The 14,510-nt window shown below is 38.6% G+C and overlaps 1 protein-coding gene across 1 annotated transcript; it reads right to left on the bottom strand.

The window, feature by feature from the left end:
• Positions 1–331: 331 nt before the first annotated feature.
• LOC101881601 (opsin-5-like) lies at positions 332–11,361 on the bottom strand. The gene is made up of 5 exons (XM_005153537.2): positions 11,274–11,361; positions 9,673–9,835; positions 8,487–8,614; positions 7,613–7,947; positions 332–943 (listed from the first exon to the last, which is right to left on the bottom strand). The coding sequence occupies exons 1-5, from the start codon at positions 11,359–11,361 to the stop codon at positions 332–334; spliced, it is 1,326 nt and encodes a 441-aa protein (XP_005153594.2).
• Between the last annotated feature and the right edge of the window lie 3,149 nt (positions 11,362–14,510).

Here is a 14,510-nt window from a genome sequence, read left to right as displayed (position 1 = left end):
ACCAACAGGAGCTTGCCCTTTTAAAACTCTATATTGAATTATTTCTTTTAACCAGACAGAATACAAGATGTACACAGTCTAGTAGGGGTAATAACACTTTGTGAAGAACTTCTCAATGGTTAGTGTATTCTCTTGAAAACACAGTAAAAGGATGCTATGAAATGCAGAGAGTACTTGTCTGACATAGTTCATCATGTGAGCACAGCACAATGTTTGGCATAGAAAGAGTCATACAGCATTTATATCATGTCAGTGCTCTAGCACGTGTCCCATGAAAAAGTATGAGTAAAATGTAAGAACAGTACTGCCAGAGGGCTTCATGCAAGGAGCTCTAGAGATCTGTAGATGTACGACACACAGGTACTGCTTCCAAAGCAATCTCCAAGGAATCGATTTCAGTGCTTTTTCCTCCCGACACAACCACCTTTACTGACTTCTTATTGGTCTGTCTCACTTTTGCATGGAGGTTGCTCTCTAAGGACACAGTTTCTTGAGGAGGGCATTCCATATCACTTAGGCTTCCCTGGCAACATTTTGGATAGCTTTGAAAGCATTCAAAACTATCACTGCACTTTTCATGGGAGAAATAAGAACATTCTTCCACAATTGGCAGAGAATTACAACTGGATTCCGTTTTGCCCTTAAAAGTTCTCTGAGTGGTGCTCATAGTTGATCTGTAGTTCTGTGATGCCTTGACAGAAAACCAGCTCCTGGTGAGCAACTGTTGAAGAACTGTGAAATCTTTGGCAATGGTCTTTCGGAAATTGGGCTTCAGGAGAAGATAGATAACTGGATTGTAGAGTGTGGACGACTTTGCAAAGACAGCTGGCACAGCAAAGGCTAATGGAGGAATCTTATCTATTGATCCAAAAACTGCCCACATGGCAATGATGGCATAAGGGCTCCAGGCAGCAAAAAAACCAATGCACACGGCAACGCTCAGCTTGCAGAGAACAAAAAGACAAAACAGCAAGTTAAAATTTGCACGCATAAGGAAAATAGCCACCAAAAAAATATATTAATAAAAATACCATCTGATTGAACCCCTTTTTAAAAGTCTCCCCCAAGTCTTCGCTACAGCTCAGCTGCTCTCCAAATGCATGTTTTGTAGCAACTTAATTCTGTCCGAAACCTTCTTCTACCTTCAACTTTCAGAGAGCAAAAGCCACACATCAACAGCAAGGAGAAATGTTTCGTAAGTGAATATGACTTTCACACTGTGAGACGGTTTAACTATCCAATTTCATTACATCTCTTTGTGATTGACTCAATTATCTCTATGCTATACATGATGGACAGATGTCAGTTCTGGCCTTGGATTTCCGCCTATGAAGGTGATACCACCTAAGGCAGCAGTCACCTGTGCATCACTACACAATGAGACCTGGGGAGAACAACAGGCATGCTGGATTATAGCCAAGCCTTTCTCTAATTTCACTCTAAGCTTGAGCCCAGCATCAACCCGTAAGTACACAGCTGTTAAAATTGCACTAACAGCAAGCTGCATGGAACCCAAGGAAATCAAGCATAAAGTTTTGTGTCTGATTTAGGAACAATGTGATGATGTGACTTGAAAAAATATGTTCAGGACTCATATAAAAGCAAAAAAAACCAACCCAACAACAAAACAAAGGTTGCTATGGACACTATTCCAAAAGGCACTAAAGTAACTCATTACAGTTTATAGCAAGTACAGCCAAAGGTTTACAATTCAAAATCCCTTAGAGTTAATAAGAAGATTATTTTAATGAACTGTAATGGACTCTCAGTAATTATTTATTTTACCATGGAAGTAGAAAGAAAAAGAGCTTCATCTCTGAGAGATATCTTTTCATAACTGCACATATGCATGGAAATTTCCTACACTGTTTCTTATCAAAATGACCATCTAGTGTCCTGTGCTCTGCAGCAGTATGAAGGAAAGGCAATGACTTCTCACATCTTGCAAGCCAGATTTTTATCATTTGTATTTCCACTGAGAGGTTTCACTGACCAGAAGAATCCCTATAGCCTTACTCATTCTACAGGGATGTGAGAAAAATCTGATCACAGGACACATAGTGTCTTCTATACACCCAGCACACATTATGACTGAGAATTTTAACATAAATTATGTACTTTGCAAAGTATAAATAATTTTATAACATGTAAAAATTTCTGTAAGTGTAGGGATATAACAATATAATAACTTCCCAAGTTGAGGCCAGAAGTGGGATTCACACTTGCTCTGCCTCTTAGCCTAGACAGGACTTTACTGTAGCTGGTGAACAATATGATTTGGCATGAAGGAGCTTTCAAAAATCTTTTTAAACTTTGCCCTTTTATATAGGCAGATTCTCTATACAAAAAACTTCTTCAAACTATCTCCTGAAGAGACAAATAAAAACAATTAAAAATAACAAAAAAAATTTCCCTGTGTCTGTCAATCAAGCACAAGGATAATGCTCACACACCAAAGGTGTCCCCAAAACTGCAGGTGGCATTGCTTGGAAATTTACAGAAAAAAGTTTCTCTTGGGGAATTACAATTGAGCTGGAGGGTGGAGAAAATATTATGGTCTATAAGAAGAGCAACAAAGTACACAAGCTACAGAGGATATTTTTACATTACTGGTAAATAGAAATATAAAATAGGTGTTCTACAAGTGCAGCATTAAGTCATTTTTGTACTTATATCTCCAGCTGTGTATGTCAGTTCACTCACGCAGATGGGAACAAGCTCTGGCTTTTGGCAGAGGCTGAGGATCTGATTCAACTATTCCAAACTAGATGTTTATTTCAGTACCTACTGAATAAGACTGGGTGAATTCAGCTTGTGAACACATTTAAGCAAATGATGCTTTACAGGACTGAACTACTGGTGAGAATATCCCTGACACAATGACACTCAGCCAGTCACCCAGGCACAGAGGCAGCAGCACCTTGCTGTCAGCCTACCAGACACAAACCCATTAAATATCTTCCATAACAAACCTTGACAGTAAGACACATTCAGCATGGTCAACCAGATTCTCCTGCACTTGCCAAAAAGCTAATTGCCTCCACCTCAAATCAACAAATATTATAAAGTCAATAGTGTAAGTTTGGCATCCAGTTTGTGTCTTCATGCAGATTCTCACCCTTTGCACGTGTTTAGAAAAAGACACGACTGCTAATGCCCAAACAACTTTGAAAGCTGTTGCAGCAAGTTGCAATGCTATTTTGCCTTACAGCTAAAACATCTTTTTCAGATGGACAAAATCAAGAGAGGCACTAAACAGCTGTAATTCCTTTTTCACTTCAGGAGTAGATTCATCCATTACAATGAATTACTGAGATTTAACATCTTGTATCCTAAGCTGTAATTAGCCACAGCTTTCAACCAGCTTGTACCAGTGGATATGCAGTCTCAAGAGTGCAACATCGTCAGTTAATATTGGTGGTAAAACCCCTATTAATTTAACAAAAAATTATATCTCGAGGACCAGAAAACACCCAAGCATTATGTCCATACACTGCTGAAACACATTTTAAGATGAATTAACTTCCATGGTGTGTAGATTTGTGTTGTTTCTCTGGAAACCATTTCTTTCCAAAAATGAACATCTCTTTCTTCAATAAACAATATTAAAAGAGAGATGTAAATTATTAAACCTTCTCCTTTTCAGCCACATGATACTTCAGTGTTTTAAATCAAGTACTTTAGAGGTACCACAGATTACAGCCACAAAAAAAAAAAAAAAAGCCAAAAACAAATTGAGTACCAGGAGTTTTATCCAAGGTCATACATGAACACTGAATCAGAACAAAAACTGAACACAGTTTCTCAGGCCAAAGGCTTAACCCTCATGATTTAAACTGAAGGCACTGTATATGATTCAGAGATGGTATTTGGACAGATATTTGATGAGACGTTAGGCTACGCTCATTGTGCTTTTGCTCCTGCAATGTCTAGGGGGAACTAAATTATGTTTCTAAAGTGGCTTAATCTCAAGAAACTCCTGGAGAAGAAGCAATTTTCTACATCTCTACTTGCATTCATAATATTTATCTCTTATCTCTATGCTCAGAGCATGTGTTTTCCAGAAGCTGACAAACCCATGTACCTGTGAAGAGATCACAAGAACAATAGTGTCCTCTGTATGCACTATAATTTATTTTTATGGCACTGATAATAATAAAAGAAATATCAGCAGTTAGCCAACCTTGCAAATTCATAAGCACAAAAGCACTAGTAGAACCATACAGCTCACATCACACGTTTTCTAAATCTCTTGCTATTGTCATTCTAAAATAGCACAAAAAAAAAACCCCACTACGGACATATCTTAACAAGGGAAGTATATTAATGATAATTAATATTATCAATATCTTATTATTAATTTTTAATAAAAGATATTCAATTGCAAATAAACAAAGGGACTAAAGTGAGCCTAAATTAAATGCTATGGCCTGATTAGTTGATTTTAGTAGGTAGCCAATTAGTGTGTAGGGCAGTACAGATTAAAGCAAACTGCAGGGACTTGTAAAAACCTTATACTTACAGAGGAACCTGTGGCATTTTCTTGGAGCCTTGAGACATAGGCAGCCACCATTAAGAGCTTCCATGATAGCATTTCAGGGCTTAGCCAGACTTACAAGTGTCTAAGTTGCATTTAAGTGCCCAAGTCATTTTCTGGATTTAGCTTTTCAAGACTGAAGCAACATTCAAGCACTTCATCTGAAGCTGGATCAGACCTCAGAGGAGAAGGTCCAACCTGACCAAGGAATCTTAAGTTACAGTGACCTCATGTCACAGACAGGATGGAGGATGGAAAATGCCAGAGGAAGAATGGGCTATAAATTGTTTCTAATTTGACAGGTACTACAGGTACTACAATGTAGGCTATATTGCAGCCTGAATCCAGCAGGAAGAACTACAATTCAGCAAACATAGTACACCACAAAATTGACATATTTGGGGTGGGTTGTTTTAGGAGAGTTTCTTAAGAGAAAAAGGAAAACAGAAATGTCTCTTCTCTCTGCTTTTAGGAGTTTGACTTATATCATCCCCTTAGCAGATGTCTCTAAGACCTTGGGCCCACTGTAGAAGAGGATCTGGCTCAAGACCACCTTAAGAACCTGAATGTCACAAATCCATAGGACATGATGAAATCCATCCGTGGGTCCTGAAGGAGTTGGCAAATGAAGTTGCTAAGCCACTGGCCATCATATTTGGAAAATCATGGCAGACAGGTGAAGTTCCTGACGACTGGAAAAAGGGAAATATAACCCCCATTTTCAAGAAGGGGAAAATGGATGACCCGGGGAATTACAGACCAGTCAGTCCCACCTCTGTGCCTGGCAAAATCTTGGAGTAGATTCTCCTGGAAGGCATGCTAGGACACATGAAAAACAACAAGGTGCTTGGTGACAGCCAGCATGGCTGCACTGGGGGAAAATCCTGCCTGATCGATTTGGTGGCCTTCTATGATGGGGCTACAGAACTGATGGACAGAGGTAGAGCAGTTGATGTCATCTACCTGGACTTGTGCAAAGTGTTGGGCACTGTCCCACATGACATCCTTGTCTCTAAATTGGAGAGTCATCAATTTGATAGGTGGACCACTCGGTGGATAAAGAACTGGCTGGATGGCTGCACACAAAGAGTTGTGGTCAATGGCTCAATGGGCAGCTGGAGACCAGTAACGAGTGGTGTCCCTCAGGGATCGGTGTTGGGACCGGTCTTGTTCCACATCTTTGTCGCTGACATGGACAGTGGGACTGAGTGCGCCCTCAACAAGTTTGCCGATGACACCAAGCTGTGTGGTTCGGTTGATACACTGGAGGGAAGGAATGCCATCCAGAGGGACCTTGACACACTTGGGAGGGGGGCTGATGCCAACCTCATGAAGTTTAACCATGCCAAGTGCAAGGACACACCTGGGTCGGAGCAATCCCAGGCACAGCTACAGGTTGGGCAGAGAAGAGATTCAGAGCAGCCCTGTGGAGAAGGACTTGGGGGTGTTGGTCAATGAGAAAATGAACATGAGCCAGCAGTGTGTGCTCATAGCCCAGAAAGCCAACCGTATCCTGGGCTGCATCAAGAGGAGCGTGACCAGCAGGTCGAAGGAGGTGATCTTGCCCCTCTACTCTGCTCTCATGAGACCTCACTTGGAGTATTGTGTGCAATTCTGGTGTCCTTAACATAGAAAGGACATGGAACTGTTGGAACAAGTCCAGAGGAGGGCCATGAGGATGATCAGGGGACTGGAACACCTCCCATATGAAGACAGGCTGAGAAAGTTGGGGCTGTTCAGCCTGGAGAAGAGAAGGCTGTGTGGAGACCTGTTAGCAGCCTTCCAGTATCTGAAGGGGGCCTATAGGGATACTGGGGAGGGACTCTTCATTAGGGACTGTAGTGATAGGACAAGGGGTAACGGGTTGAAACTTAAAGAGCAGAGGTTTAGATTTGATCTAAGAAAGAAATTCTTTACTGTAAGGGTGGTGAGGCACTGGAATGGGTTGCCCAGGGAAGATGTGAATGCTCCATCCCTGGCAGTGTTCAAGGCCAGGTTGGGCAGAGCCTTGTGTGACATGGTTTAGTGTGAGGTGTCCCTGCCCATGGCAGGGGGATTGGAACTAGATGATATCAAGGTCCTTTCTAACTCTAACTATTCTATGATTCTTCTCTTGCATAACTCTTTGTTGTTTGTATTGAGATCCTCTGAGATGATAAGCAGCCTCAGAGAAACTCAAAGATAGAGAAGGACCAAAGATGACTCCAAGCAGATAATTGGAGGCAGTTGAGGAAGGTACTTAGGAGGACATGCCAGACAAATAACTAGGGAAATGAGAGAAGGATTCATTGAAATAAAGAAAAAAAAACAAATATGTTATTACTGGAGGTAATTAGCAAGTTACATTATCTAAGGAGTGAAGAACACCTAATGCTAGCTACAAAGTTCCTCTTATATTTTTATATATTGAACAAAAAATAGATTCTGATGTTTTGGAAAGGACAGGGATATAGTTTGGCAGCAGGAAATATTTTCCACAACAAATACTGTGACCACAGGTTTAATTTTAATGCATAAGCTAGTGAAATGCACACCTGTGGAGGTTTTGTTTCAAAAACTATTTCCAGAAATACGTTTTTCCATTACTTTTGTCCTTTGTTCAGTGATAAACAAGAGAACTTGATCTTTACAATACCATAAAAAAATCTTTAATGATATAAAGCTTAAACCTGGATCTCCTCAGATATCTGTAGCTGAAGAAAGAGAATTCACTCACTCAAAACCAGACTGGCTTTCATAAGCAAGGGTTCAACATCATGAGATTCATACTCATTTGTACTCAGTGCTCCAATATTTACCCTTCCTTTTGACCAAAAAAACCTCTTAATTTTCATAGGAAATGAAGCTCTGTGAGCTTATCTATAACCCTCCAGAAACAACACAGCTATTATTTTTATGTTTAGCAACTCTTTGCCATGCAGCAAATCTGCACAAGACAATGCTGTTGTCCAAAATGAAAAAGCATTAAAGACTAAGTTTCTTTTCCATTCTTATTCCCTTCTCAGGAACTTTCATGGTCCTTAAATGGTGCTGCCCAGCTGTGCCAAAAACAGCTTGCCAAAGACTTCCAAATACCTTGATAGTAATGGTTTGCACGCTGCTCATCCTGGCAGGGACGGAGACATGCTGTTCCACTGCTTTCCTGGATTCTTTCACAGTTACCAGAATAAGAGAGTAGGAAGTCACAATTACTCCACAAGGGAGAACAAAACAGAAAACAAAGAGGACTAATGTGTAAGACATGGCCATGGCATTTACATTGGCGGAATGCCAGTCAATGCAGCAGGCAGTGCCATATGGCTCTGCTCCATATTCTCCCCAGTGAGCTAAGGGAGAAGAGGCAAAAACTGCTGCATAAGTCCAAGCACAGGCTATCAAGATTTGTCCATGTTCTCTCTTGAACCTGTTCCCTAGAAGACACAAAACAGTCAGTGAAGATCAGCATTGCTGACATGTCTGAATGAAGTTTCCCATATGCAGGCAACTGAGCAGTGTAAGTAGGTTAACTTTACTAGATGTTCACAATGTTATATCATATGGAAGGTTTGTAAGAAAAGGGCATGGTTTGCAACAATTTGCAAAAACATCAAGTAGCTGAATTTGCTGATACATCTAGAACACTTGGCACAACATAAATCATTATAAATAAATATCCAAATGTACCAATAAATTCTGAAAAACTTATTTTATTCAGGCTAGCTTTAGTTTCAGATCAGAACTCTTATTCCATGTTTCCAAATTATCAACCTGACTTAAAAGAGCTCGTAAGTAACTAGTTGCAGACACCTAGCCCTACAGTTAATTTTCAGTGATCACAGAAATAAGAATTGTTTGACTGGATGTAAAAAATCTCTTCTATAAAAATGCTCTCTAGGATATGCAACACAAAAATACCAGTCTATATATGTGTGAAAAAATCGAGTAACATAAGACATAAATATTAGCTTACCATAAGCTGGAAAACAAATTTTGAGGCAGCAAACAGTGCTCAGTAATGTCAGTGTTGAGAGACTACAGATCCCAAACAGCACCCCACAAAATGCATAGAACAAGCAAATCTGTTTCCCATACAGCCACCTAGCAAACAACCAAGAAAGTTAACTATTGTATGCAATGCTTCTTTCTTAAATGTAATACTAAAAGGTAGAAATAGAGTTGTAGCCTTAAAAATTCAATAAAACTGCATGATAAATTTATATTTTCATCAATGATCAACTACAAAAGATATTCTCCTCTGAAAAACAGCCACTAAAGTAATCATGATCTGCTTTATTTTTATGATTCACATTTAAGCTGTTTTTATAAAACAAATTCTATCTTAACAAGAATCATTCTGAAAGGAAAATAAAAAAGCTTGTCATTAGTAGGCCTAGGTCATGAATTGATACCAAAATATTACCAACACCATCTTATCCCAAACCCTGCTGAACAACTAGTAAAAGCCAGTTCTGATCTTCCTTCACCTTTCCTATCTATTTCTCTTCTCTCAAAGGTTTTCATACTGCCTGCATAGCACAAATACTGTCTGAGGTCTAGTAATGAGCTCCTAAGCCTCCCTGATTTTAAAAGAAGATCACAACAAATAGATCTTGCATAATGATATAAAGCTGCATTCATGTGGACAAAGGGGTGAGTGCGTGGAAGGAAAGACAAAGTTCCACATTTGAACCCACATCCACCACAAAAGGTGCTGTCCCAAAAATTAATCAAGAACTACATTTCTATACACCATCACTACCACTACTTTTGGACATAATGAGTAAATTCAGGGCTGTCTTTTTATAGTACTAAATTTCACTGTCTAGTTATAAAAAAAAAAAAAAGAAAATGAATCATTTGACCATCACTTGAGTAATACTACCCACAAAGGATAAATGCAGTAGGAAGTGGAGGTTTGAAGCAAAGTCTTTTCAGCCCTGCAGAAATCAGAAAGATAGTAACCTCAAATAGACATGAGCACTGATTAACACCAGCAGCCCATAAATCTCCTGTTATAGAGCATGCTGCTTTCAATCCCTATAATTAATTCCCACTTTTATGACAAGCAAAGTGGCAGAGTAATTCAGTTTTCATTGCTGACACAGACCCCCACAGCCTGCAGAGGATGTTAAATATCACGTGCATAGTGAACAAACCTGTGTGAAAGGCTGGAGGTTACAGCTAGAGGGTACAATGTCAGAGTCATGCCAAGGTCGCTGATGGCAAGATTAATAATTAAATATTCTGCTGGTTTCAATAAACTCTTCTTCTTGTAGGAGACATAAAGGAGAATACTGTTACCACATACGGAGCATATTCCTTCAGAGAAACACAGAATACAGAGAAAAAGTTACTGTCAGCCATCCGTGGGTTTTTTTCCCTGCAGAAAATAATGTGCTGTCATCATAGGTCGCACTCATCAGATAAACTTGTTTCTCTCTTATATTTGCAGATTTCCTTTAAACTACTAGTATCAAAACCGACAATGGATAAACAAAGTTAGTCAAGAGTTAGGTGACCATCAGTTTAGAAGGTCAGACAACAATCAAACCCCAGAATTTTAGGCAGCCTTTTATAGACGGACAAGAGCAATACTTTCAAACATAAAAGCTTCAGAGGACAAGAGAATGCTGACTGACTGGGAGGGTCCCATAAGCAATGCCATGTGAAATCAAGCTGTTGAAGAAAGACCAAGTGCTTTTGTGAACCTTACTGCCTGTTCTTACATATCTTTGGAAAAAGCAACACTTTGACTGAGGTAAACAAATTGCACAGAGCTTGCAAACCAACATTGGCTTTGGATTATGCCCATAAGAGAATATGCCTCATTTAATCATCCTCATGTAGGGGGGAAAAAAGACATAATTTCCCAAATATTCTACAGATTATAGTTCTTCATAAGGAAATGGCAGATTAGGAAATAATGTTAGACAGTGATACTACATTTCTTTCCATCACTGATCTCCTTAAACCCATTTAAGATATTTACAATTTAAAACCTTCTGGAGAGAGAAAAGATATTCTTGAATTCTACTTATGCAAATGTGCAATAATTTCATTCCAAAGATTTTTTTTCCAAGACTTAAAAAAATACAACAATAAAAAGACAGTAAAAGACAAAAATTTTGTTTAAAATTATTTCCTTTTTGTTTTTCCATATTGTGTATTTTTTTTAACCTTTCAATTATGTTTCAGTCTGATTATCACTTGGTGTCTCTAAAATGAACATTACCTAAGTAGAATCAGGTTAGCTGATGTCAAGCGCACAGATCGTCAGTCTGTCAGGATATGCTCTCTCAGTGCTCCTAGTAAGATTAATTTTAAGTAGAACATAAAACTTATAGCCATATCAGATGTATCAGTTATACTAAATATCATCATTGTCTATATTACAGAAGAATCAATCAACTTTTCCTAGCAAAACTTCTATTTTATTTTGGGGGTTTATTTCCCATGATGTCTGTTCTTGCCTGGATTACTAGCTCAAGTCCATATACAGTTTTTTAGCATTCATCAACTGACATTATAGTCCCTCTGGGATCTGATTCTCTATATGGTCAAAGCCATCCCTTTTCACATGTTTCCATTGTGAAATTCCTGAAGGGAGAGCAGGGAAGAGGTTTTATCTGAAACAGTTTTTTTTTTCATTTTAAGTGTGTAATTTTTCTTTCAGAAAGAAACAAGCATTACTTTCACAGTCAAGTATCCTTACTACTTGAGATACGACCATACCTCTATACCATGATATCCCACTTACCAAATACCATATAACATACTCCGACAAAAATATCAGCTGTCTCCGTTATTTTAGACTGGAATGTTGCATTACCAAAAGATGGGCCCATCTGAAAAACAAAACAGGACACAGCACAGCTTTACATGTTTGGCTTGAAGACAACATGGGAAACGTCAAACTAAAAGAACCTAGAGAAATTAAGTAATCTTTGCAAACAGCTAGAGCACCTCGTTCACAGAGCATTTAAATCAACTGTGTTTTAGCTGACTGCTGTGCATCCACATTAAATAATGATCTCATAGCTGCATTTCTTTCCTGGAGTGTAATAAGGCACGGTATCTAAATTCTGCTTGTTCATCTTCCTTACACTTTCCCATAAGCTGCTTATTCTCCCAGTGGTCCATCACTTGTTTCTACATAAAACCCTCTTTGCTCACTCTCTATAATACAAGACACCCCCAACAAAACTAAAGGGGCTAAATGTTTGTTCACCAAGTGTTCACACAGGAAGAAGTTTAAGACTCATGCAGAACATTACAAAGAATTTTATTTTAACCTTTATGCCAATATCTGTTGCATTCATTAAGAAAATCAGTAACAGCAAGATTTCACATCAAAAGACTCAGATCTAGCATTTTCCCAGTGGCCAGTGCTGCCAACATGTGACTGCCCTCAAGAGACGGTAACAAAAATAGTGACAGGACATCCATCTACTTTTTTCATGAGGCAATCTAGTCCCAAGCAAACGCTGAGCTCATATCAGATGTTAGTGTTGGGGTTTCAATGCTCTCTCCTACCAAAGGCAGATTTCATATTTGCTAAAAGGAAAGACATTCTACTGCAGAGAACACAGTTCTTCAGCTCATCATGAGTTCTGGAAAGCTACTTTAGATCCTGATTTTCCAAAGCAGTCTGCTGCCTTGTCAGAGGTTGACTTTCTTGGGGTTTACCTGTGTTGTTCTTCAAATGAATTTTGAAGAATCAAATCCCATGCTGAGAAAAAGTGAGTTTTATTCCAAGTACTCAGTGCTGGCTGGATGTAGGCAGAGGAGCATTTAAGCCACAACTTCCATATTTCAAGAGATTCATTCAGACATGACAAAACTGGACTGATATCCCCCGTATATGCAGTGTCCCTCATCAAGAAAGCATCCAACTCTACTCCTAACTTAGCTTTGATGACAGTAGCCCCTACTTCCCTGAGTAGACAAGAAAGCTGTCACTCAGAAATGCCAAGATGTTTTTTTTTTTTTTTTTGTGTCACTGATAATATGGCTCTTGCTTTTCTCATTTACTTTTCCCCTGATCTGGTAACATCACATTTTTTCACCTGACACTGAAAATCTCTTAAATGAAAAACACTTCAAAGTTGTTGTAGCCTATTTCACTCTAAGAAATTAATACAGTCAATAATTCAGCTTTATGCACAAAGTGTTTGTGATAACTGGTAGTTATATTTTATTTCAAATCAGGCTGCTGCCATCAACATATGACTACAGAGGAACTAGAAGTAGAAAAATTTCCAAATGCACTTTCAGTAATAATTTTATTTTTATACTAAAGAAGTATTATATCTAGGTTTATATGAAGCTTTTTCAAAAAACCCATTTCAAAATAGGTTCTGAACTCACCACCTCTATCCATTAAACACAAGACATAAAGCCAAACTATTATGCTCCAGTTTAAAAACTGTCAGAAATCTCATTTTTTTTAAAAAAAGGCTTACTTCACAGTATCTCTGACCCCAAAAAATAAGCTAACAGAAGATATACACAACAACTTTGATTATTTCATAGTGCATGAAAGATTTCTGAAATAAGCAGCACAAAAAAGGCCGTTATCAACAAACATGGGACTGTTTTCTTATTCTGCTATGGCCATGTTTGTGAAGACTTTGGAAGTCATAATACTGACTGGTTGGATGAAGCCTTGGGTGACATGGTTTAGTGTGAGGTGTCCCTGCCCATGGCAGGGGGGTTAGAAATATATGATCTAAAGGTCCTTTCCAACACCAACTATTCTATGATTCTATGACTGCTGTAGCACTGTACTAGACCACAATCACCCATTCACATGGATTAATAAATATTTCTGTATACAGATTTCTACTCTGTCTTTTTGCTCACTCCCATTGCCGTTCCAGCATGCAAGCGGGCTGACTCTGCATGCATGCATTAACACAGCAAGGTCCTACCATTGCTCAGCTTTACGGCAAGTTCTTTTGGAAATTAATTTAGGTTTCACAGTGGTTATAGAAAGCCATATTTTTTGAGCACAGGACTGCAATCATGCTCATCTCCAACATCATATCACTCCACATTCTATAAATAACAATTGCTGGAAGGACTAATTAGAAGTCAAAGAGCATTGTGCCTTGTGTGCAGAATCTTATCCACGAATGCACAAAGGCTTGTTCTGCAAGAAAAAACAAGGATACATTTCAAAAGTTCTAATATCAATAAATTACATTGAATTACTTTTTTTTAATGCTGAATGTCAGATAATAAGCTTCTCTTTGTCCTTCCAACCACATTAAAGGCATCCACATGAATCAAATACATTATGATGCGAAAAGTTGTACAAAGAGAATGACAACCTATGTGCTCGCAATGAGGTGTATCAGGAGAAATCCCTAAGCCCCAGTGCAGCAGTACTGCTACATATACACCACACTACAGAAAGGGAGAACAACTTGAAAGAAAAGGACAGTTTTAAGTAGATCTGTTGAATTTAATAAATAACAACAAAACAAAATAGAGAAGAAAACAAAAACACAAAACCAAAAAAAAAAACCAAAAAACCAAAATTAATTTGCTGAGTACATTGCTATGCCCAGAGTAAGAGAAATTCTTTTCTACATTTCCACCCTCAAAAATCAAAACAGAAATCTTCCACCAAGCTTCTCTGTACTAAGCATTTTTCCCAGATTCAGAGATACAAGTGACTGCGTAAGAGACCTCTCCTAAATGACCTCTCATAATAGACTAATGGAGGTCACAACAGGATCACCATCAGACATAAGCTATTGTACTTCACAACATTGAAGCAGTCATGTAAGCTTGACCTAAAACACAAAGTCCAGTACAACCCTTAGAAAGCCACTCAGAGTGCTAGCTGGGGAAAGAGGAGAGGTAGCTTTAGTTCTGTCGTTTGTCTAGCCCAAATTTCCAAACACAACTCGCACATCAGCACAAAAGTACAAAAAATAAGTCACTCTTAACCTTTCCTTGACAAGTTAAACAGAATGAACTCCAGAGG

Source organism: Melopsittacus undulatus, chromosome 1, assembly GCF_012275295.1.
Source record: "Melopsittacus undulatus isolate bMelUnd1 chromosome 1, bMelUnd1.mat.Z, whole genome shotgun sequence".
Classification (NCBI taxonomy): Eukaryota; Metazoa; Chordata; class Aves; order Psittaciformes; family Psittaculidae; genus Melopsittacus; species Melopsittacus undulatus.
This window is presented reverse-complemented; position numbering and strand designations above follow the sequence as displayed.